We start from the raw sequence: 23995 nt of genomic DNA, 5'->3' as shown, positions 1-23995 counted from the left end.
CCAAGGGTTAAAGAAGAAAAAAGAAGATAAATGGGTGCAGTGGCAAGACGATGCTAGTAGTACTGAAGATGATCCAGACTGAGGGGACTGACCAACCAGAGGGCAACATAGGTGATATCCAAGACAGCTACAAGTACCTTGGCATCCCACAGGCTAATGGAAACCACGAAGAGGAGGCAACCACAGCCAAACACCTCCAGAGAGTCAGGCAGGTCCTGAAAAGCCAGCTGAATGGTAAGAACAAGGTCCAAGCCATCAACATGTACGCACTACCAGTCATCAGATACCCCGCTGCCATCATAAACTGGCCAAAGGAGGAGATAGAAGCCACACATATCAAGACTAGAAAGCTCCTCACCATGCATGGAGGGTTCCACCCCAAGTCCAGCACCCTGAGACTATACACTAAGCGGAAAGAGGGAGGCCGAGGACTCGTGAGCGCCAAGGCCACGGTCCAGGATGAAACATCGACAATACGAGAATACATCAGAAAGATGGCCCCAAAGGATGAACTGCTCAGTGAGTGTCTCAGGCAGCAGAACCCTGAGGAGGTGCAGAGGAGGAGGGACAGACCACCTGGAGGGACAAACCCCTACATGGCATGTACCACCGTCAGATAGAGGACGTGGCTGATATCAAATGATATCAAATTCAGAATGCAGGACTGACAGAGGCACAGAGGCACTAATCATGGCAGCACAAGAACAGGCCATAGAGGCCAGGATCTACCAGAGTAGACCAGACCCAGGATGCAGACTGTGTAAAGAAGCCCCTGAGACAGTCCAGCACATAGTAGCAGGGTGTAAGATGCTAGCTGGATCAGCGTACATGGAGAGGCACAACCAAGTGGCTGGGATAGTATACAGGAACATCTGCAACCAGTATGGAATAGAAGTACCTAAATCCCGATGGGCCATACCACAGAAGGTGGCTGAGAACAACAGGGCCAAGGTGCTGTGGGACTTCAGCTTCCAGACTGACAAACAGGTCCTGGATAACCAAGCAGACATAGTGGTGGTGGACAAAGAGCAGAAGAGGGTGGTGGTGATAGATGTGGAGATCCCAGCTGACGCCAACATCAGGAAGAAGGAACATGAGGAACTTGAGAAGTATCAAGGGTTGAAAGAGAAGCTGGAACGGATGTGGAAGGTCAAGGGCAGCGTGGTCCCCGTGGTAGTGGGGGCACTTGGTGCAGTAACCCCCAAACTGGGAGAGCGGCTCCAGCAAATCCCAGGACCAACATCTGAAGCCTCAGTCCAGAAGAGTGCAGTCCTAGGAACATCGAAGATACTGCGCAGAACCCTCAAACTCCCAGGCCTCTGGTAGAGGACCTGTGTGCTGGTACCATCTCCACATCCGTCCCACCGATGCTGACAGGAGGGCAGGGGCTTGTTCCTCCTGAAGTCCACCACCATGTCCTCCGTCTTCACCACGTTCAGCTGGTTCTTCCCACACCGCTTCACAAAGCACTTGACCAGGTCCCTGAACTCATCATCACACCCCACAATGTCCGTGTGATCAGCTGAACGTGGCTGCGACTGTGAACAAACACGGAAACCAGAGTCTTTGTTGAAATGAGCTGCGTCAGGTTCCTGCGCTCGTGGTTCACAGCTTCTAACTCAGCTTGATGTTGTGTTGAAAGATGAAGTTTCTCAGGATGTTTTCAGCCCACAGGCCTGAGTTTTAATACTGAAATGATTTGGGGGTAATAATCCACATTAAATCTTCTTCTTCTTCAGGTTCTGGACTTCGCTGTTATAAATGCTCTGATTACACGGGTCGCTGTCAGAACGTGCAGGAGTGCACGTATGAAGACTCGTGCATATCTCTGAGTGAACGAGGTCAGATTTATTTATTTACGTCACAATGTGTTGAATTTATGAAGTACTGTAAATCTCCTTTATGCACAATGACCACGCCCACCTGTCAGTCAAAGCGTCCCCGCTCTTAATCCTGCATAACTTTAGCCTCAGGTGGACGTTAGAGGAACTGCAGCTTTTGGTAAAAATGATGTCATTTCCTGTGTTGTTGTGTCTCCAGGTGGGAAGACGATCCGTCAGTGTATCCGGTACACGGACTGCGATAACTCTCGTCTCAGTCTGATGTTTCCCGCCGTCACCGGCTTCACCTATCGCTGCTGCAGCAGCAACCTGTGCAACTCCGGCAACGCCGTCACCACGGCGACGCCTGTCCTGGCTCTGGTGGGGGCGCTGCTGAGCGTTTGGTGGTGTTGGGTCTGAATGGCTGCAGGTGTTTGTAGTTCACTAACATGAACTAAAGTGAGTGTTGTAGTCAGGTTCTCAGGTCATTAACAAAATGATCTTCACATCCTGTTTGCTCATTTACATATTTTAAAGCAGTTTAACAATAATTAAAACATGAACCTTTGTTTGGACTTGTCCCTGCTAACAACTTCCTGTTTCATTTTCAAATTCATTCAGTTTATCATCATTATGACATCCTTTATTTTTTATATTCAAATAAAACAATCCTGAAAGTTGGTGCCATCGATGAGTTTAATAAATCAGTTTGACGTGTTGGTCTGAGTTTTCTACATTTGTTCTGTATTTACATGAACATGTCTGACTTCATCTTTCTTTAGGTCTCTTTATTTCCATTTATCAGCCTCACAGAGTCTCTTAATAATCAATCATTAGCGAGCTCGTTACAACTGAAAGCTCATGTTCATTTCTGTACTGTCCATGACGAGTCATCAGACCGTCAGATACAAAAAGTGAATTTATTAAAACACCATAAATGTATATGACTGCAGGCTTTAAGTGACCACACCCACCTGTCAGTGTGTGTGTGTGTGTGTGTGTATATATATATACACACACACACACACACACATATATATATGTATATATATATGTGTGTGTGTGTGTGTATATATATATACACACACACAATCGGAGTTTCACTAAACGAGACGAATCAACAGCCTGAGGCTACAGCTAGCAGCCTCTTAGCATGAATGGTACACGTGTCCATCAGTGAACACGTCAGTATGCAAATATAATGTGGACAGATGATTCATGTTTATGGCCTGGAGGTCAGATGGTGGAGAGTACACAGAGTACTACATAAAGGAGTACTAACAAGTATCTGACCTGTGTGTATTTCTAATGGTGAGGTTGAAGCACCGAGGGTGAGGCGAGGTGGTTGCAGTAACTACACTGCAGGTTCTGTATTTCCTGTTCCTGTTTGTCGGCCTTCAGTCGCTCATCTCTCCCAGCTGGTCGTCCTCCATCTGTCGTCCGATCACCTCCAGCTGCACCGTCTTCTTCTGTCCTTTCTTCTCCACCTCTTTCTCCATCTTCTCTGCCTGGACGTACCACGGCTGAGAGGCGGAGCTATCGCAGGTGCGGCCTCCTCTGCGAAAGCCTCCTCTGCCGGCTCGGACCAGCCCCCACCCCTGGAGCTGAGCATCAGAGCTGCCCTCTTGGACCCCCCTGGTCTGGTCCAGCTCCTTGGCGCTGAGCGACGGCATCCTGACGGCGACCGTGTTGCCGAACTTGGAGTAGTCGACGCAGTATCGTCCGTCCTCCTCCGTCATGATGGAGACGAAGCGCCGCCCCCATAGGATCTCCTCGGGTACGTAGGAGGTCCGGGCCTGCATGGTGATGCCGGTGGTCTCCACCACTCCTGAAACGAGAGCGAGCGTGAGGACAGCTGCAGGTGTTGACAGCCTTAACGAGGTCATTTCCTGTTTGACCTCATTGTTATTAACACGTGGACTGATTTAACGGTTAAACACTCATGAACACTCGTCAGCAGAACCAGCTCACATGAACCAGTTCACATGGACCAGCTCACATGAACCAGCTCACATGAACCAGTTCACATGAACCAGTTCACATGAACCAGTTCACATGAACCAGAGTCGTTGGAACTCTCTGTGGAAACTTTTGTTTTGAGTGTTGAGGTCCTTTTTGATTTGAATGAATTCATTTCTTCTGCAGGTTGTTTGGTCATAAGTATTCTGTCAGCTGGCTTTTGGCCTCTTTTAGCTCCTAGTTTTGAACATTTCCAGTCAGAGTTTCCAGCAGCCGTTTGAATACTAACACAATGAATAAAGTAATCGACTACTCATGAATCAGTAGTAGTGAAAACAAGTCTTCAGGTCTTTCCTGACCTTCCAGGATGACGATGATCTCGAGGTCCTCGGAGGCCAGCGTCTGGGCGGAGAGCTCGTACAGAGGACTGCCTCGCTCCATGGTGTGGCTGATGATCAGAGGAGAAACCAGGAAGATGCCGTTACTCCTCAGAGGGTTCTCCACCTGGATGTCCAGCTGGGATACTGGGATCACCTCGCCCTCCGCCGTCACCGTCCGCCGGATTACCTGGAGGGAAAACGTTCAAACAACGTTGAACAGCGGCTAGAAAGAGCTTAGCTCAGCTTAGCAATAACACTGGAAACAAGGGACACAGCTAACGTGGAGCCAGAGTCGTTCACAGAGTCTCTGTAGGTGTGTCTCTTGTCTCGTGTCTTTGAGTTAAATTTGCCTCGTCTTTGTAGTTGTGAGGCAGTTTTTTGTATCTGCGTTTCTTTGAAGCTTGCCATACCTTGATGTGTGGCGTGTCTTTAAAATAGTTTGTCTCTTTGTAGTCGAGTGTGGACGTGTCTTTAAAATCGTTTGTTTCTCTGTAGTCGAGTGTGGACGTGTTGCGTGTCTTTAAAATAGTTTGTCTCTCTGTAGTCAAGTGTGGACGTGTTGCGTGTCTTTAAAATCGTTTGTCTCTCTGTAGTCGAGTGTGGACGTGGACGTGGAGACGTCACCTGCAGCTGGACGGTGGCTGAGATGATCATACTCTTTCTCAGATCTCCGACTCTGAACATGAAGGTGGGACGACCATTTCGTGGAGCGATGACGGCGTTTCTGGAGAAGATGAGCGTCTCCGCTCGGCGGTTGGCCTGCGCCGTCTTCATGAAGACGCAGCCGAGCATCACGGCATTGATAATCAGACCCAGAATGTTCTGGATGATCAGCACGGTGATGGCCAGAGGACACTCCTCTGTCACCATCCTGCCACCAAACCCAATGGTCACCTGCAGGACGGGAAGGGACGTCAGCGCTGACAGAAACACCTGATCAACAAAACCAGGACCTGGACCAGCTCTCACCTGGACTTCAATGGAGAAGAGGAAGGCCGAGGTGAAGGAGTGGATGGCGGTGACGCAGGGGATGGGGCCCGGTTCGCCGTTGGGGTCACGTGGCTCCAGGTCTCCGTGAGCGAAAGCCAGGAGCCACCAGATCATGGCGAAGAGCATCCAGGAGCAGAGGAAGGCCGAGGTGAAGATGAGGAAGGAGTGCTGCCACTTCAGGTCCACCATGGTGGTGAAGACATCCTGCAGGAAGCGACCCTGAAACCCATGAAGAAGACAACAGGAAGTAAGCCCAGACAGACAAGGATGTGGGTCATGTTGAACAGAACCAGGTAGTCCAGTACTAAAGACCTGAGGAGCTACCTGCTCTCTGATGTTCTTGTGGGCCACATTGCAGGATCCGGTCTTGGTGATGAAGCGAGCTCTCTGAGATCTGGAGCGGCTCCGGTTCGGCTGGTTCTGGTCCTCTGCCAGACGGGTCAACAGGAAACCGTCTGGCAGGAGGCCCTTCCTCGCCAACATGATGCTGCACACCTGAACACACACACACACCTGAACACACACCTGAACACACACCTGAACACACACACACACCTGAACACACACCTGAACACACACATTTAGCTTCACAGGTGCAGTCAGTATGTTATCTGGATCCAAGCAACTTTGACCCCAGCATGGAGCCCTGAGGCCCCCACAGCGGCTCAGTGCTGGGGCCCTTCCTTCTATTTGCTCTGTACACCACCTCCCTTGGTCCAATTATCCATGACACAGCTCTATCTGTCATGTCCTCCTGAGGACCCCTCGCTCTCTGAATGTCTCTCAGATATCTCCACAGAGATGAAGGAACGGCACCTCCAGCTGAACCTCTCAGAGAGCTCAGGACAAGTTCCTCGTTGGTGGAACGTCCTACCAGTCCTACAGATCAGGGACGTCCCTCTCTACCTTCACAGACCTCCTGAAGACCTCCAGCTCTGCAGAGAGGACCTCCTCTACAACACTACCAACAGCTGGACATGACACATCTGTCCCTCTACAGCTGGACATGACACATCTGTCCTCTACAGCTGGACATGACACATCTGTCCTCTACAGCTGGACATGACACATCTGTCCTCTACAGCTGGACATGATACATCTGTCCTCTACAGCTGGACATGACACATCTTAGAATTTATCTGGTGACCCTTTGGAGGGCCGAGCCCCTCAGGTTGAGAACCTCTCACCCTGATGATCGGCTTTAATAGCAGTATCACAATCATAATGTAATAAATGATTAACGTTACTATTCAACACATGTAATGGAGTATTTTGTGTAAATGATTTCATATTAATAAATACTGATGATGCTCGAACACACACACACACACACACACACACACACACACACACACAGGCTCTCCTGTTGTTTACATCAGCTGTTTCATTCATGACATCGTCTTAATGAGTCACGTGATGTTACCTGTCACCTGTTACAGCAGCTCGCGCTCCAAAAACCTGAAGATGTTTATTTTATTCACGTCGACGTGCAGCTGGACAGCACCGTCTGATCCTCCATCACATCCTCCATCACATCCTCCATCAACACCACCACCGTCAGGTTACAACAGGAAGACAAGGCAGGGCTTCCGGTACGGGCCTTCAAAATAAAATACGAACGCAGTTTTGTCGCGTCGCAGCTCCAAACATCGACCTGCAGGTCACAAGCTGCAGTTCCTCTAACGTCCACATGAGGCTGGCTCCAGAAGTGAGTCAGTCTCCATAAGTCCCCATGTCCAAATGTCCAGCAATAAAAACAAATAATCAATAAACTGATTAAAGTAACGTGAAGATTATTTTCCGTATTTTTACAAACGGAAACATTAAATTATATTTTAGAAGCTGGTTTCTTTTTATTTTTAGTATTTATTTTGACTAGTGTTAAATGTAGCAGGCTTTAATTTTGAAATGTTTGATACATTTCCGGTCTGATCCGGATGTGTTGAACTTAACGACAACAGCTGATGATGATGATGAAGATGATGAAGATGATGATGATGATGGTGATGAAGATGATGATGATGATGGTGATGATGGTGATGATGATGGTGATGAAGATGATGATGATGGTGATGATGGTGATGAAGATGATGATGATGGTGATGATGATGATGAAGATGATGATGATGATGGTGATGAAGATGATGGTGATGAAGATGATGATGATGATAATGATGGTGATGATGATGAAGATGATGGTCATGAAGATGATGATGATGAAGATGATGGTGATGAAGATGATGAAGAAGATGATGAAGATGATGGTGATTATGATGATGAAGATGATGATGAAGATGATGGTGGTGAAGATGATGATGATGAAGATGATGGTGATGATGATGATGATGGTGATGATGATGGTGATGAAGATGATGATGATGGTGGTGATGAAGATGATGATGATGGTGATGATGATGATGAAGATGATGGTGATGAAGATGATGATGATGATAATGATGGTGATGATGATGAAGATGATGGTCATGAAGATGATGATGATGAAGATGATGGTGATGAAGATGATGATGATGGTGATGAAGATGATGATGATGAAGATGGTGATGATGAAGATGGTGATGATGATGATGGTGATGATGGTGATGAAGATGAAATGACGATACATTAGTATTATTATATCTGTTGATTACAATCAATACATCGATACTTCAGAAGAACATATAATATATTACTTATTAAATATATCAACAAATATTAAATGTTTTTTATTTGTTTATGTTCACAAACATCATTTATGAATTTATTTCCATTGAATGTAACTCAATAACACGTCAGTCTGAGTTTTTCTTTAAATTATTATTTTATTGAGACTTTGAGTTCTCCCTTCATCTGTATCTGTTTGTTTCTATTTGTTTGATTATTTTCAGATTGTATCATATCATCAGTATTGTTACATCACCTCTGTCTGTCTGTTCTTCAGTGTCCGTGTCCTGTCTGTGGTTCATCCTGTCTGTGGTTCATCCTGTCTGTGGTTCATCCTGTCTGTGGTTCATCTTCCTGTCTGTGGTTCATCTTCCTGTCTGTGGTTCATCCTGTCTGTGGTTCATCTTCCTGTCTGTGGTTCATCATCCTGTCTGTGGTTCATCTTCCTGTCTGTGGTTCATCATCCTGTCTGTGGTTCATCATCTTGTCTGTGGTTCATCCTGTCTGTGGTTCATCATCCTGTCTGTGGTTCATCATCCTGTCTGTGGTTCATCTTCCTGTCTGTGGTTCATCCTGTCTGTGGTTCATCACGAGCAAATTATCCGGAAGCAGAGGTACCTAACGCGTACGTGTAAGAGGGTAGTCGGAAGCGAGTGTCCACGGTGCACCATCAGTGTCTCGCACCTGTTGTGCGAAAGATCCGGGCCGACAAGGAGATCTGACGACACATCGGCAAATCCCATGGACAAAAACAACAGGAAGTAGCAAAGACAAGAAAGGTGAACCAAAGGAGGGGAGCGGGGCAGGGTCACAAGTCCCTTATCCCAAACAGGTATCCAGGAAGAAAGACCCTGAGGAGCTACAGGCGCTCTGATGTTATGGGGGGCCACATTGCAGAGCCCGTCCCCTTGGTGGATGAAGCGACGCGCTGAGATCGGGACGGCTTTCCGGTTCGGCTGGGTTTCTGGTCCTCTGCCAAGACGGGTCAACAGGAAACCGTCTGGCAGAGCCCTTCCCTTCGCCAACAGGATGCTGCACACCTGAACAAACACACACACACCCTGAAACACAACACCTGAACACACACATGAACCACACAACACCTGAACACACACCTGAACACACACACACACTCTGAACACCACACCGGAACCACACCTGAGCAAACACACACACCTGAACCACACAACCTGAACACACACACAAAACTGAAACACACAAACCTGAACACACACACCCGGAACACACCACACACCTAACCCACACCGAACACACCACACACCTGAAACACACACCGCACAAACAACATTTAGCTTTCACATGTGACAGTCATATGTTTTATCTGGTTCCAAGCAACTTGGACCGAAAGAGAATATCGGAGGGCCCCAGCATGGGAGCCTGAGGTCCCCCACAAGCGGCTCAGTGGAGGGGCCCTTCCTTCTAAAAAAAAAAAAAAATTTGCTAGGCTCTGTACACCACCTCCCTTGGGCAATTAATCCATGACACGCTCTATCTGTCATGTCCATCCTGAAGGACCACCTCGATCGCGGGAATGTCTCTCAGAGATATCTCCACAGAGATATGAAGGAACAGCACCTCCAGCTGAACCTCTCGAGAGCCTCCAGAAAATCCCAGTTTGGTGGTGAACGTCCTAGCCCGTTACTACAATCAGGGGCGTCCCTCTCTCACATTTTACCTTCACAGACCTCCTGAAGACCTCCAGTCTCAGAGAGGGACCGCCTCTAACAACCGACCAACAGCTGGACATGACACATCCTGTACTCTAACAGCTGGACATGACAACATCTGGTGCCTCGCAGCTGGAAATACACATCTTCCCTCGACAGCTTGGACACAACACATCTTTCCCTCTACAACTGGACCCCAACGACACAAATCTGGTCCTCTAAGCTGTGGACTGACACATCTTAGAAGTTATCGGGTGACCCTTGGGAGGGCCGGCCACTCAGGGTGGGAACCCTCACCCTGATGAAGCGGCTTTAATAGCAGTAATCACAAGCATAAATTATAAATGAGTAATTTACATAGTCAACACATGTAATGGAGTATGTTGGTGAAATGATTGTCATATTAATAAATACTGATGATGCTCCGAACACACCACACACCCACAACACAACAAACACAGGCTCTCCTGTTGTGTTACATCAGCTGTTTCATTCCCAAAATCCCCCCATTCATGACAATCGGCGTAAGTGAGTCACGTGATGTTTACCTGTCACCTGGTACAGCAGCTCGCGCTCCAAAAACCGGAAAGATGTTTTTTTTATTCCGTCGACCGTGCACGGGACCAGAAAACCAGCAACCGTCTGATCCTCCATCACTCCTCCATCACTCCCCATCCATCCCCATCAACCCACCAACCGTCGGTGTACAACAGGAAAGACAAGGCAAAGGGCTGCCGGTACGGCATTCAAAATAAAAATAGCGAACGCCGTTTTGGCTCGCAGCTCCAAACTCGACCTGCAGGTCACAAAGCTGCAGTTCCTCCACTCCACTGAGGCTGGCTCCCAGAATTGAGTGTCTCCATAAGTCCCGCATTTCCAAATGTTCAACAATAAAAAACAAATAACAATAAACTGATTAATTAACGTGAAGATTAGTTTTTCCTTCAGTATTTTTAGTTACAAACGAAACATTAAATGAATAATTTTAGGAAGCTGGTCTTTTTTTTTTAGTAATTTATTTGACTATGGTTAGCAAGGGATTTAATTTTGAAAAAAGAAATGTTTTTGTACATTTCCCGGTCCTGATCCGGATGTGTGGAACTTTACGACAACAGCGATGATATGAATGAAGATGATGATGAATGAAGATGAGTGGTGATGATATGAAGATGATGATTGTGATGATGAATGATGATGAGATGATGATGATGGTATGATGGTGATGAATGGGTGAATGACGCTGTAGGATGAAGATATGATGTGATTGCTGTCTTCCTGGTGCTGATGATGATAGATGTGTGAGGCTGCTGATGGTGCTGACCTGCTGCTGCTTGTGTCTTATGCTGCTGCTGCCTGATGTGATGCGTGATCTGGGGCTGTTGATGCTAATGCCTGGTGCTGCTGCCTGCTGCTGGTGCATGTCCTTCGCTGCTGTTGCTCTGAGCTTCCGGTGCTGCAGGTTGGCGGCCATGCTGCCCCCACCCCCCCCCCCCCCCGCCCTGGGTGCTGCGGGTCTGCTGGTGCTGCTGGTGCTGCTGGTGGCTGCGACTGGTTGGTGCTGGTGCTGGCTGCTGGTGCGGCTGCTGGTGGTCTGCGGGTGGTGCTGCTGGGTGCTGTGCTGGTGCTGCTTGCTGGGGTGGCATTGCTGGTGCTGCTGCTGCTGACTGGTGATGCTGCTGCTGGTGGCTGCTGCTGGTGCTGGGTGGCATTCTGCTGCGGCGGGTGCCTTAGCTGCTGCGGTGACTTGATGGTGGCTGCTGGTGGTTGCTGCATAGCTGCTGCTGTGGGTGCTGCTGAGTGGTGCTGCGGTGCCTGCGGCGGTGCTGCTGCGGTGCTCTGCAGAGTGCTGGTGCGTGGTGCTGCTGTGTCTCACTCTGCCGGTGATCGGTGGTGGTCTCGCTCGCCTTTCCCGCTTTGGTCTGACTGTTTTCCGATGGCGGGCCAGGCGCCGCGGGTCTCGGTGCGGCCTGGTGCTGCTGGGCCGCTGCGGGTGCTGCTGGTGCTGCTGCTGCTGCTGGTGCTGCTGGTGATGGACTGCTGCTGTGCTGCTGCTGGTGAAGGGTGCGCTGCTGCTGCCTGGTGCTGCGAGCTGCTGGTGCCGCTGGTGCGCGGGTGATGCTGCGCCTGGTTGCTCTGGTGGTGCTGCCTGGTGCTGCTGCTGGGCTGCTGCTGGTGCTCTCGCCTGCTGGTGCCTGCTGCTGCTCTGGGGCTTGCATGGTGCATGCTGGTGTGCTGCTGCCTGGTGCTGCGCTGGTGCTGCTGCTGGTGCTGCTGGTTGCTCTGCGGCTCTGGTGGGCTGACTGCTGGCTGGGGCTGCTGGTTGCTGCTTGCTGGGGCTCCTGCTCTGCTGTGCTCCTGGTGCTGCTGGTGCGGCTGCTCTGGAGGCTGCTGCTGGGTGCTGCTGCGGTGCCTGCTGGGGCTGCTGCGCTGCGGCGGCTTGGTGCTTCTTCATGCTGCCTGGTGCTGCTGCTGCTGGTGCCGCCTGGGGCTTCCTGGTGGGGCTGCGGCTGCTGCTTGCTGGTGGTTGCTGCTGGTTGTGCTGCTGTGGCTGCATGCCTGGTGCTGCTGCGGTGCGGCTGCTGGTGCGCTTGCTTGCTGCTGGTAGCTGCCTGGTGCCTGCTAGGTGACTGCTGCTGCTGGTGCTGCTGCTGGTTGCTGCTGCATGTGGCTGCTGGTGGGATGCTGCTGCTGCTTCTGCCTGCTGGTGCTGCCTAGCATGCTGTTGACTGCTGCTGCTGCTTGGTGCTGGTGCTTGTGGATAGGTGGCTGCTGCTGCTCTGGGGTGCTGCTGCTGGTGCTTGCTGCTGATGCTGGTGCGGCTGCTGCTGGTGCTGACTTCTGGTGCTGCGGGTGCTGCCTTGCTGCTGCATGCCTGCCCTGGGTGCCTGCGGGTGGCTGCTCTGCGGCTGCTGCTGCTGCTGCTGCTGGTGGCCTGCGGGTGCGAGCCTGCTGCTGGTGCGCGCTGCTAGGTGCTGCTGCCTGCTGCCGGGGAGCTGCTGGGGGATGCTGCGGCTTGTGCTTGCTGCCTGCGGCGAGGTGCTTGCTGGTGCGCTAGCTGCTGAAGTGCTGCGGCTGCTGGGGCTTGCTGCTGGCCCGGCTGATGCTGCTGGATGATGCGGCTAGCATAGGTTGCCTGCTTTGGTGGCTTCCGCTGCACGCCGGCCCATTCGTCTTCTGCCATCTCCTGGTGCTTCCCTCACCAATCGCTAAGTCGCCGGGCCCCTCTCTCTATTCCCTTCTTCCCTCATCTCCCCCCCTCTTCCTGTTTTTTTCTTTTGTTTACTGTTCCCCCCCCTCCTTTCTGCATTATACTTTTCCTTGCCTTACCCTCCCATCCACCCGTCCGTCTGCGTGTTTTCTCTTCCCTATTTATTCGTTATCTGCGCCTTTGCGTTATCCTCCCATTCCTCCGGTACGTGGTTGGTTCTATTTTTTGCTCTTTCCCCGCTTGGCTCACTCTCCTCGTCGTGTTCCACTCCCCGCTGTCTGTCTGTTCCTTCACTGTCCGTGTCCTGTCTGTGGGTTTCCTCTTCCGGTCTGTGGTTCCTCTTCCTGTCTGCGTTTCCCCCTCCTGTCTTGGTGTTCCTCTTCCTGTCTGTGGTTTTTCCTCTTCCGTCCGGGTGTTCCTCCTGTCCGGGTTCGCTCTTCCCTGTCTGTGGTTTCCTCGTCCCTGTCCATGTGGTTTCCTCCCCCCTGTCTGATGGTCTCCCTCTTCCTGTCCTAGTGGTTTCCTCCTCACGGTCCCTGTGTTCCTCTATCCTGATCTGTGGGTCCTCCCTCTGTCCCTGTGGGTTCCTCTCCCCTGTCTGTGGTTCCTCGCCTGTCGTGTGGTTCCTCTGTCGTGTGGTATTCCCCTACCTGTCTGTGGGGTTCCTCCTCATGTTGGTGGGTCACTCTTCCTGTCTGTGGTTCTCCTGTCCATGTGGTTTCCTGCTTCCCTGTCTGTGGTTCCTCTCCTGGTCATGTGGTTCCTCTCCGGTCTGTGGTTCCATCTATTTTCCTGTCTGGTTGGTTCTTCTTCCCTGTCTGTGGTGCAGACCTCTTCTAGTGGTTTCCTCTTCCCTGTCTGTGGTTCCTCCTGTCTGTGGTTGTCATACCTGTCTGTGGTTTCCATCTGTCTGTGGTTCCTTCCTTCCCTGTCTGTGGGGTTCCTCTTTCTTATGTTTCGACCCCGGGTTTTAAATTCCCAGGTTTACTCCCCCAAACCCCGCCCTGTAGGGGCAGCAAAGCGGCTGCAGATACAAATACAAGAGGAGAAGAAAAGAAGGAGGAGGAGAAAGGGGGATGAATAAGAGGAGGAGGATGATGAGGAGGATGACGGAGGATGTGATGAGAGGAGGATGAAAGCGGAAGGGAATGAAGAGAGGATGATGAAGAGGAGGATGACAGAGGAGGAAGGATGCAGCGGAGGGCTGCTGCCGCGGAGGCGGCAGAGGAGGATGACGGCCGAGGAGGATGCCGCGGAGGCTAACGGCAGGCGGCTGAATGACGAGGCTGCTGCCGCGGAGGAACTGCCGCGGCGGCATGCTGCTGCCAACGGCGGCTGCTCCCGCGTCGGCTGCCGCGCCGGCGGCGGCAGCGGCGGCTGCTGACAGCGGCCCGAGGCTGCCGCGCGGCTGCCGCGGCGGCTGCGGACGCGCGGCGCACCGCGGCGGCTGCCCAGCGGCGGATGCTGCGGCGGCGGTGCCGCGGCGGCTGCGCGGCGGGGCTGCTGCCGCAGCTGCCTGCTGCTGCAACGGCGGCGGCTCTGCGCGGCTGCTGCTGCTGCCGCGGCGCGGCTGATGCCGCGGCGGCGGCACTGCTGACCGCGGCGGCTCTGCTGCGCCTGCCGCGGCGGCGGCGGCGGCTGCTGCCGCGGGAGGCGGCTGCCGCGCGGCTGCTGATGCCGCGGCGGCGGCGGCTGCTTGCTGCCGAGGCGGCGTCTGCCCTGCTGCGGCGGCTGCGGGCCTGCTGCTCCGCGGCGCCTGATGGCTGCGCGGCGGGCCTGCTGCTGCATGCATAGACGCGGCGGCTGGCGGCGGCTGCTGCCGCGGCGTCTGGCTGCCGCGGAGCGGCTGCTGCCGCGGCGGCGGCTGCTCGATGCCGCGGCCGGCCGGCCTATGCCCGCGGCGGCGGCCGGCTGCCTGCTGCCGCGGAGGCGGCGCCGCGGCGCGGCTGCGCTGCCGCGGCGGCGGCGGCTGCTGCCGCGGGGGCGGCCTCTGCTGCCGCGGAGGCTCCTGCCGCCGCGCCTGCTGCCGCGGCCGGCCGGCGGAGGCTGACGTGCCGCGGCAGATGCCGCGCGGCGGCTGCTCGGCGGCGGCTGCCGCGGCGGCGGCATGCCGCGGCGGCTCCGCGAGCGGCTGCCGCGGCCGGCTGCTCCTGCCGCGGCGGCTGCCGGGCGGCTGCTGCTGCGCGCGGCGGGGGCGGCTGCCGCGGCGGACGGCTGCTGCCCGCGCGGCTGCCTCGGAGGCGCTGCTGCTGCCGCGGCGGGCTGCGGCACGCGGCGGCGGCTCCGCGGCGGCTGCGCCGCGGCGCTGCGTGCCGGCGGCGGCGGCAGTGCCGCCGCCGGCTGCGGCTGCTGCAGCGGAAGGCGGCTGCCGACGGCGGCGGGCATGCCCGCGGCGGCTGCCGCAGGGCGGCGGCTGCATGCCCGGCGGCTGCTGACGCTGCCGCGAGCGGGCGGCTGCCGCCCGCGGCCGCTGCCGCTGCCGCGTCGGCGGCTGCAGAGGCGGCTCCGCCGCGGCTGCCTGGCTGCTGCCCGGCGGCGGAGGCCGCGGCGGCGGCGGCCGGCGGCGGCTGCCGCGGCGGCCGGATGCTGCCGCCGGCGGCGGCTGCCAGCCCCGCTGCTGCTTGCCTGCCGCGCCGGAGCGGCCGCGGCGGCTGCGTCCGCGGCGCTGCCGCGGCGGCAGAGCGCTGCTGCGGCGGCGGATGCTGCCGCGGCGGCTGCCGCGGGCGGCCTGCCGCGGACCGGCGGCTGCAGCCGGCGGCGGATGCCGCGGCGGCTCGGCTGCCTGCCGCGGCGGCGGCGGCCTGCATGCGCGGCGGCTAGGCCGCGGCGGGAACGGCGACTGCTGCCGCGGCGGACGGCTGCTGCGCGGCGCGGTGCCGCGGGCGGCTGCTGATGCCTGCCGCGGCGGCGGCCTGCCGCCGGGCGGCTGCCGGCCGCCGGCGGAGCTCCCGCGGCGGCGGGCGGCTGCTGCACGCGGCGGCGGCTGCTGCCGGGCGCCGGCCAGCGCGGCGGCGGCTGCTGCGCGGCGGCGGCTGAAGCGGGCGGCGGCCGGCTGCTGCCCGCGCGGCTGCGGCGCGGCGGCGCTGACGCGGCGGCGGACGAGCTTGCTGAAGAGGAGGATGATGACGAGGAGGATGATGATGAAGAGCGGGATGATGAGATGAGGAGGATGATGAGAAGAGGAGGATGATGAAGGAGGAGGATGAGGAAGGGAGATGATGATTGAAGAGGAGGGAATGATGAAGAGGATGATGAAGAGGAGGAGGATGAAGAGGAGGGAAGGGAGGAGGAGGAAGAGAGGATGTGAAGAGGAGATGGATGATGAAGAGGAGGATGATAAATAGGAGGATGATGACGCGGATTGATGAAGAGGAGGCTGCTGGAAGACGGAGAGGCTGAAGAGGGAGGATGATGCCAGAGGAGGATGATGAAGAGGAGGAGGATGAAGAGGAGGATGAAGAGGAGGAGGATGATGAAGAGGAGGAGGATGAAGAGGAGGAGGGGGGATGAAGAAGGAAGGAAGAGGAGGATGAAGAGGAGGATGATGAAGAGGAGGATGATGAAGAGGAGGAGAGCTGCAGTGGTTCCTCTGTCATGTAAACAGTAATCAGTAACTACAGACGAATGTAATGGAGTAAATCAAACTGAATGAAACAGAAACAGTACTTGAGTAGATGTACTTAGTTACTTTGTATGACTGAATACTATATTTGATGTGTCACGTGTTGTAAATAACGTCTAACCCCGCCCCCCTCCCCGCAGCTGTAGGTCACGTGACGGAGGCCAAACGGTGGGGTGAGCATATCAAACGCACCCCGCTCTCAGAGGAAACGGGATGCGGGGCTAGCTCCGGTTAACGGCTCCGGTTAACGGCTCCGGTTAACGGGTTACTTCATGCCGGGGCACGATGGCGTGAAGCGACGTCACACAGCCCAGAATTAGCTCGAGCTAACGGAAACCGGTGTCGTCGTGTGGCGGGAAGCCGCGCTCCGTGTCGGGGTTAGCTTCCTGAGCTAACCGAGCTGCCCGCTTGTTTTTAACGGACGGAGCGCGAGCTCCCCGCCGCCCGGTCAGACCGGTACCGGGGCCGCCTCCCGTGATGGACGGACAGCCGCTGTAGGAAGCCGCAGGATGCGCTAGCGGATGTAGTTAGCATCGGGCCTGAACACCAGCACACTTCCTCCCCCTCCTTCCCCCGGAGCGGAACGCGGCCCCCGGAGCGGAACGCGGCCCTGCTCGCGGTCACCATGGAGCCCGCGCTCAGCCCGTTCACCGACTCCTATAAAAGTGAGTAACCATGGTAACCATGGCGATGACGCCTGGCCTGCTGGCTGACCTTTGACCTCTCCACAGTGACAGAGGAGGACGTGAAGCGGCTGATCGAGTTCAGAGCGTCCAACGAGGCTCTGTTCACCGGGAAGAGGAACTCTGCCAAGATCGCCTGGAGGTAAGAGCCCGGCCCGGCCCAGACCAGGTGTTCAGAGTCCTGATGTGAGTTTGGTACCAGCTGACCCTGTTCTGATCCTCAGCACCATCCTGAAGGGACTCGGCCTGGAAGGGAAGCTGACAGCAGACCAGATCGCCAAGAAGTGGGACAACCTGCGGACCAAATACAAGGTGAGCCTCCGGGTGAGGCCGCCTCCGGGTCAGGCCGCCTCCGGGTCAGGCCGCCCTCCGGGTCAGGCCTCCCTCCGGGTCAGGCCGCCTCCGGGTCAGGCCTCCCTCCGGGTGAGGCAGCCCTCCGGGTCAGGCCGCCTCCGGGTCAGGCCGCCCTCCGGGTCAGGCCTCCCTCCGGGTCAGGCCGCCTCCGGGTCAGGCCGCCCTCCGGGTCAGGCCTCCCTCCGGGTCAGGCCGCCTCCGGGTCAGGCCGCCCTCCGGGTCAGGCCTCCCTCCGGGTCAGGCCGCCTCCGGGTCAGGCCGCCCTCCGGGTCAGGCCTCCCTCCGGGTCAGGCCGCCTCCGGGTCAGGCCGCCCTCCGGGTCAGGCCTCCCTCCGGGTCAGGCCGCCTCCGGGTCAGGCCGCCCTCCGGGTCAGGCCTCCCTCCGGGTCAGGCCGCCTCCGGGTCAGGCCGCCCTCCGGGTCAGGCCTCCCTCCGGGTCAGGCCGCCTCCGGGTCAGGCCGCCCTCCGGGTCAGGCCTCCCTCCGGGTCAGGCCGCCTCCGGGTCAGGCCGCCCTCCGGGTCAGGCCTCCCTCCGGGTCAGGCCGCCTCCGGGTCAGGCCGCCCTCCGGGTCAGGCCGCCCTCCGGGTCAGGCCGCCCTCCGGGTCAGGCCGCCCTCCGGGTGAGGCAGCCCTCCGGGTCAGGCAGCCCTCCGGGTGAGGCAGCCCTCCGGGTCAGGCAGCCCTCCGGGTCAGGCCGCCCTCCGGGTGAGTCACCTGGGCTCAGCGAGGAGAGGGTCGTGATTTATACTAAGTGTGTCTGAGACACGGAGGCTTCATGAGAGTCTGCAACTATTGAACACTGATCAGCTGATCAGACAGAAGGAAGCATCACACTTATAAATGATCAATGTAGAAAATATTTATTTATTAAGAGGGAAACACAAGTGACAAGATGTCTGTACAGCTAACAGACTGAGCTAACAGCAGCTAACAGACTAAGCTAACATGAGCTAACAACAGCTAACAGACTAAGCTAACATGAGCTAACAGCAGCTACAGTTGTCAGCAGCGTCCTGTCTTGAAGTGGGCGTGGCCTGTTGTTCCAGGACCTGAAGCAGCCCTATCAGGGTCAGGACGGGATCGGGGGCGTGGTCGAGTCGTGGCCCTGGTTCCACATCATGGATGAAGCCATGCAGGGTCGCCTCTACAACAGCAACCTGGTCCTGAGTCCAGAGAGCGCCGGCAACGCCAGTCACCACTGCAGCAGCCAGCAGAACCAGAACCAGAACCAGAGCCAGGAGAACACCGACATCCTGGAGTTCCTCATCAAGACGGAGATGGAGGACACCGTGGCAGCAGAAACCGCAGAGGATGATGGGACGGTCCATGTGGACGGTCCTCCTGCTGAGGGAGTCCCGATGGGCTGGAGGAGGATGACGGAGTGCTCCTACAAGAGTACGAGCAGTACTACACACAGTACTACACACAGTACTACATGTTACTACATACTACACACAGTACTACACACAGAGTACTACATGTTACTACATACTACACACAGTACTACACACAGCACTACATGTTACTGCACACTACACACGATTGCTACATATTACTACACACTACTTCTCCTCCTCCTGATGTCTTCTCTGTAAACGTTGTCTCCTCCTCCTCCTCCTCCTCCTCCTCCTCCTCAGTGACTGAACTGGAGACAGAGAGGATGATCAAACTTCGAGCTGCTAATGAGGCGCTCTTCACAGGCCGGAAACATTCAGCCAAACCAGCCTGGAGGTGAGTCAGTGTTTGCTTCGCTTCTTGTTCATGACCTGAACCTGGTCCAGGTCCAGAACCAGAACCAGAACCAGATCCAGTCTCTCTATCTCTATCACAGGTTCCACTGCTACTGTAATCATTTTATCAGTCATTGTAATTCATTGTCATTTTATCATTCATTGTAATTCATTGTCATTTTATCAGTCATTGTAATTGTACACTATGTTTGTGTTGATTTGTTCTGTACACTGACATCTATTGCACGTCTGTCCGTCCTGGGAGAGGGATCCCTCCTCTGTGGCTCTTCCTGAGGTTTCTTCCACCTTTTTTCCCTGTTAAAGGTTTTTGTGGGCAAGTTTTTCCTCACTGGAACCGAGGGTCTAAGGACAGAGGGTGTCACTCCCTGTACAGATTGGAAAGCCTCAGAGGAAAATGGACTTTGTGCTTTGCCCGCTGACAGTTTGTTCTCTGTGTGATGTCACAGCTGAGTTTTTTTTATTGGTTCCTCAGAGCGATTCTGTACGAGCTCGGTCTGCAGGGGAAACTGACCACGGACCAGTTAGCAAAGAAGTGGGACAACCTGAAGAGGAGATACAAGGTAAGTACAACCACCTCCAACTCCAAAAACCATGTATCCACCACTCACAGAGACGCCTCTGATTGGGCGACATCGAACCACGGAAGAAGAACCAGAGAGGAAGAATCACGGAGTGGTGAGACGAAGACGTCTGATGGGTTCAGAGTAGAAACAGGTTCTTGTTCTGGTTCTGACGTTCGTCTCTTCAGGTGACTTCCTGCCGTGTTTAAAGTTGTCGAGAAGCAGCAACGTCTCTGTGAGTCGTGGATTCAGGAGTTGTTGCTGGTGGCCTGTCAACAGGACGATAAGGTCACTCTGTAGACGATCTGTAGAACTTTCTGTCTCTACCAGGAGCTGAAGTTTCCCGCTCGAGGTGTCGAGACCAACCCGAGCTCCTGGCCATGGTTCTACCGGATGAACGACGCCATGGAGGGACGTTTCGCCGGGGCAGCGCCCATCCTCACACCCATCGTGGAGGACGAAGACGAGGACTGCGAGACGCTGTCGCCAACACCCAAGAAACGAGTCCGTCGGAGCCGAGGGGGGATGGCGGAGTTCCTGACGGAGTCGGAGATGGACCTGCTGGTTGACAACGAGGAGAAGAATGGATCCACGCCACTGGGAGAACTGCACCGCATGGCCGAGTTCACCTACAAACGTAGGTGCTGGACACTGTGTGCCGACAGAGGCATTGTGGGTGATGTAGGCGGCAGGTGATTGATTTCTCTTCGACCTTTCGTCACAGTGACCGAGGACGACACCAGGAGACTGATCGAACTGCGAGCTGCTAACGAGTCTCTGTTCACCGGGAGGAGGAACACGGCCAAACCGGCCTGGAGGTGAAAAACCATTCACAAGAATTTCATCGTCACAGAAATATTCTGGATTATTAAATGATGTCGTCTGGTTCTGTCCTCAGGGGGATCGTGAAGGAGATGGGCCTGACCGGGAAGATCACACCGGACCAGGTCTCCAAGAAGTGGGACAACCTGAAGACCAAATTCAAGGTCACAACCGTCCGATCATGATCAACAGAAAATTAATCTGGATATTTAATAATGAATGAAGTCTTCAGAGTTTGATGCTTCTGATGGTAAAGTGAGAAAATCTCACAGGTCTGTCAGACAGTTCTAGATCGGTGAGGATCTCCGGTCACGTTGACCAGGAAGGAAGGAAGGAAGGAAGGATGAAGGAAAGAAGGAAGGATGAAGGAAGGAAGGATGAAGGAAGGAAAGAAAGAAGGAAGGATGAAGGAAGGATGAAGGAAGGAAGGATGAAGGAAAGGAAGGAAGGATGAAGGAAGGAAGGATGAAGGAAAGAAGGAAAGAAAGAAGGAAGGAAAGAAAGAAAGAAGGATGAAGGAAGGAAAGAAAGAAGGAAGGATGAAGGAAGGAAAGAAGGGTGAAGGAAGGAAAGAAAGAAGGAAGGATGAAGGAAGGAAAGAAGGATGAAGGAAGGAAGGAAAGAAGGATGAAGGAAAGAAGGAAGGAAAGAAAGAAGGATGAAGGAAGGAAAGAAGGATGAAGGAAGGAAGGAAAGAAAGAAGGAAGGATGAAGGAAGGAAGGAAAGAAAGAAGGATGAAGGAAGGAAAGAAAGAGAAGGAAGGAAGGAAAGAAGGATGAAGGAAAGATGAAGGAAGGAAGGAAAGAAGGAAGGATGAAGGAAGGAAAGAAAGAGAAGGAAGGAAAGAAGGATGAAGGAAGGAAGGAAAGAAGGATGAAGGAAAGAAGGAAGGAAAGAAAGAAGGATGAAGGAAGGAAGGAAAGAAGGAAGGATGAAGGAAGGAAAGAAGGAAAGAAAGAAGGATGAAGGAAGGAAGGAAAGAAGGATGAAGGAAAGATGAATGAAGGAAGGAAGGAAAGAAGGATGAAGGAAAGATGAAGGAAAGAAGGAAGGAAAGAAAGAAGGATGAAGGAAGGAAAGAAGGATGAAGGAAGGAAGGAAAGAAAGAAGGAAGGATGAAGGAAGGAAGGAAAGAAAGAAGGATGAAGGAAGGAAAGAAAGAGAAGGATGAAGGAAGGAAGGAAAGAAGGATGAAGGAAGGAAAGAAAGAGAAGGATGAAGGAAGGAAAGAAGGATGAAGGAAGGAAGGAAAGAAGGAAGGAAGGATGAAGGAAGGAAGGAAAGAAAGAAGGATGAAGGAAGGAAAGAAAGAGAAGGATGAAGGAAGGAAGGAAAGAAGGATGAAGGAAGGAAAGAAAGAGAAGGATGAAGGAAGGAAAGAAGGATGAAGGAAGGAAGGAAAGAAGGAAGGAAGAAGGAAGGAAAGAAAGGATGAAGGAAGGAAAGAAGGATGAAGGAAGGAAGGAAAGAAGGAAGGATGAAGGAAGGAAAGAAAGAGGAAGGAAGGATGAAGGAAGGAAGGAAAGAAGGAAGGAAGGATGAAGGAAGGAAAGAAAGAAAGAAGGATGAAGGAAGGAAAGAAAGAGAAGGATGAAGGAAGGAAGGAAGGATGAAGGAAGGAAGGAAAGAAGGATGAAGGAAGGAAGGAAAGAAAGAGAAGGATGAAGGAAGGAAGGATGAAGGAAGGAAAGAAAGAAAGAAGGAAGGAAGGATGAAGGAAGGAAGGAAGGATGAAGGAGAGAAAGAAAGAGAAGGATGAAGGAAGAGGTATAGGAACTGGAACATTCCCTCACGCAGCTGATCTGTTTGAGGTCTAAACAGGAAGTGGTGCATGTGGCAGGCGAGGGTGGGCGGGGCCACGTCCATCACAGAGGTAAATCCATCAGAGGCCTCACCTGTTCAACCTCACCTGTTCAACCTCACCTGTTCAACCTCACCTGTTCAACCTCACCTGTTCAACCTCACCTGTTCAGCCTCACCTGTTCAGCCTCACCTGTTCAGCCTCACCTGTTCAGCCTCACCTGTTCAGCCTCACCTGTCATTAATCAGTCAGCTGACCGAAAGACGAATGATTACGTGAATGGTTGATGAAGCGTTTGCTGGTGGTTTGTCTGCAGGACCTGAAGTTCCCTCCTCGGGGCATGGAGGCTCAGACTAACCCCGCCTCCTGGCCGTGGTTCCAGCTGATGAGCGACGCTCTGGAGGGACGACTGGCGGGAAAAGCTGCCCGAGTGACGCCGGTGTGGAGCAGCGAGGAGGACGGCGTGTTCGGCTCGTCTCCGCCTCCCGACAGAGACTGTCTGATGGCGGAGAGGAGCAGCGTGTCGGAGCTGGAGAGCATGGTGGGAGGAGACGCCGCCGAGGCTGACGGAAACGTTACCTACATCGACGCCAGCGGGGAGGAGTGTTCCACGCCATCAGACCTCTCCTACAAGAGTGAGGCGGCTTCTTCTTCTGTGGTTGGCTGAGTGTTGAATGTAGTTTATTTCTACTTCCTGTCTGTGTGTCGCCGTAGTGACGGATCAGGACACGAGGAGGATGATCAAACTGCGAGCTGCTAACGAGGCGCTGTTCACCGGGAGGAGGAACGCCGCCAAAGCTGCCTGGAAGTAAGATCACATCACAACATGACCATAGCTGACACTTCCTGTCTGTGCCTGCGTCTCATTGGTCCGTCCGACTGTCACTCAGGGCGATCCTGAAGGAGCTCGGCCTGCAGGGGAAAGTGTCGACCTATCAGATGGCCAAGAAGTGGGACAACCTGAAGAGGAGGTACAAGGTGAGGACGACATGACTTCATCATGATCAGATTCCTCCTCCTCTCTTTACTCCTCTCCTCCTCCTCCTCTTCCTCTCCTCCTCCTCCTCTCTCCTCTTCCTCTCCTCTCCTCCTCTCTTTACTCCTCTCCTCCTCCTCCTCTTCCTCCTCTCTTTCCTCCTCCTCCTCCTCCTCCTCCTCCTCCTCTCTTTACTCCTCTCCTCCTCCTCTCTTTACTCCTCTCCTCCTCCTCCTCTTCCTCCTCCTCTCCTTCTCTCTATCTCCTCCTCTCTAACTCCTCTCTTTCTCTATCCTCCTCCTCATCCTCCTTCTACTCCTTCCTCCTCCCCTCCACTCTCCTCCCCTCTCTCCTCCGCTCCCCCCCCTCCTCTCTCCCTCTCCCCCTCCTCCTCCTCCCGTCCTCCTCTCCCCTCCTCCTATTCCTCCTCTCTCTCCTCTCGCCTCTCCTTCCTCCTGCTCTCCCCTTCCTCCTCCTCCTCCTCCTCACTCTCCATCCTCTTCTTCCCCTCCTCCTCTCACCTTCCCTCCTTTCACTCGCTCCCTCTCTATCCTACTCTCCGTCCTATCCTCCTCCTCTCTCATCCCCTCTCCTCCCTTCCCCTATTCCTCCTCCTCCTCCCTCCTCCCCTCCTCCTTTTACTCTCCCTCTTCCTCCTCTCTTACCCTCTCCTCCCCTCCTCCTCCTCCTCCTCCTCCTCTCCCCTCTTCCTCCTTTCG

General features: G+C 54.3%; 4 protein-coding genes across 7 annotated transcripts in view; 2 read left to right on the top strand and 2 right to left on the bottom strand.

Moving 5' to 3' along the window:
• The window catches only part of cd59b (CD59 molecule (CD59 blood group) b), a 19256-nt gene extending 16718 nt beyond the window's left edge, over positions 1 to 2538 (top strand). For 2 of the 3 annotated variants that reach the window (XM_019257777.2, XM_019257776.2), the window contains exons 3-4: positions 1740 to 1841; positions 2041 to 2538. In XM_019257777.2, coding sequence (XP_019113322.1) covers positions 1740 to 1841; positions 2041 to 2240 — 302 coding nt within the window. In that variant the 3' untranslated portion in view covers positions 2241 to 2538. 3 annotated transcript variants of the gene reach the window in all.
• On the bottom strand, positions 2498 to 6857 carry kcnj11l (potassium inwardly rectifying channel subfamily J member 11, like). Of its 2 annotated transcripts, XM_027275813.1 has the most exons (6): positions 6573 to 6857; positions 5474 to 5644; positions 5129 to 5368; positions 4784 to 5053; positions 4139 to 4346; positions 2498 to 3648 (listed from the first exon to the last, which is right to left on the bottom strand). In XM_027275813.1, the coding sequence occupies exons 2-6, from the start codon at positions 5630 to 5632 to the stop codon at positions 3218 to 3220; spliced, it is 1308 nt and encodes a 435-aa protein (XP_027131614.1). In that variant the 5' UTR covers positions 5633 to 5644; positions 6573 to 6857; the 3' UTR covers positions 2498 to 3217. The 2 variants fall into 2 exon arrangements, with proteins under 2 accessions (XP_027131614.1, XP_027131615.1); XM_027275814.1 differs by lacking the exon at positions 6573 to 6857 and having other exon boundaries at positions 5474 to 5664.
• Positions 6858 to 12863: 6006 nt separating this feature from the next.
• Positions 12864 to 16955, bottom strand: LOC113744805 (atherin-like). The gene is made up of 5 exons (XM_027275761.1): positions 16868 to 16955; positions 15339 to 15813; positions 14932 to 15292; positions 13971 to 14885; positions 12864 to 13304 (listed from the first exon to the last, which is right to left on the bottom strand). Exons 1-5 carry the CDS (start codon positions 16953 to 16955, stop codon positions 12864 to 12866), a joined length of 2280 nt encoding a protein of 759 aa, XP_027131562.1.
• Positions 16335 to 23995, top strand: part of zgc:113426 (uncharacterized) — a 13927-nt gene continuing 6266 nt past the window's right edge. Inside the window, exons 1-12 of the mRNA XM_027275760.1 lie at positions 16335 to 16993; positions 17060 to 17153; positions 17236 to 17323; positions 18412 to 18760; positions 19003 to 19096; positions 19589 to 19676; positions 20007 to 20313; positions 20401 to 20494; positions 20575 to 20662; positions 22617 to 22935; positions 23015 to 23108; positions 23191 to 23278. Coding sequence (XP_027131561.1) covers positions 16954 to 16993; positions 17060 to 17153; positions 17236 to 17323; positions 18412 to 18760; positions 19003 to 19096; positions 19589 to 19676; positions 20007 to 20313; positions 20401 to 20494; positions 20575 to 20662; positions 22617 to 22935; positions 23015 to 23108; positions 23191 to 23278 — 1743 coding nt within the window. The 5' untranslated portion in view covers positions 16335 to 16953. The remainder of the gene's footprint in view (positions 16994 to 17059; positions 17154 to 17235; positions 17324 to 18411; positions 18761 to 19002; positions 19097 to 19588; positions 19677 to 20006; positions 20314 to 20400; positions 20495 to 20574; positions 20663 to 22616; positions 22936 to 23014; positions 23109 to 23190; positions 23279 to 23995) is intronic.

Source organism: Larimichthys crocea, unplaced genomic scaffold (assembly GCF_000972845.2).
Source record: "Larimichthys crocea isolate SSNF unplaced genomic scaffold, L_crocea_2.0 scaffold214, whole genome shotgun sequence".
Lineage (NCBI taxonomy): Eukaryota > Metazoa > Chordata > Actinopteri > Sciaenidae > Larimichthys > Larimichthys crocea.
The sequence above is the reverse complement of the archived record's forward strand: the minus strand, read 5'-3'. Positions and strand labels throughout refer to the sequence as shown.

Excerpts from the sequence above, each read along its gene's own strand:
- LOC113744805 (XM_027275761.1), bottom strand. The coding sequence starts at position 16,955 with ATGGTGACCGCGAGCAGGGCCGCGTTCCGCTCCGGGGGCCGCGTTCCG. Across the intron at positions 15,814-16,867 it reads GGAAGTGTGCTGGTGTTCAG|CAAGCTCGTCCGCCGCCGCG; the intron begins GCCCGATGCTAA and ends CCTCCTCTTCAG. Across the intron at positions 15,293-15,338 it reads GCCGCCGCGGCCGCTCCGGC|CATCCGGCCGCCGCGGCAGC; the intron begins GCGGCAGGCAAG and ends CGCCGGCGGCAG.
- kcnj11l (XM_027275813.1), bottom strand. The coding sequence starts at position 5,632 with ATGTTGGCGAGGAAGGGCCTCCTGCCAGACGGTTTCCTGTTGACCCGT. Across the intron at positions 5,369-5,473 it reads ACAAGAACATCAGAGAGCAG|GGTCGCTTCCTGCAGGATGT; the intron begins GTAGCTCCTCAG and ends CATGGGTTTCAG. Across the intron at positions 5,054-5,128 it reads TCTTCTCCATTGAAGTCCAG|GTGACCATTGGGTTTGGTGG; the intron begins GTGAGAGCTGGT and ends CCCGTCCTGCAG.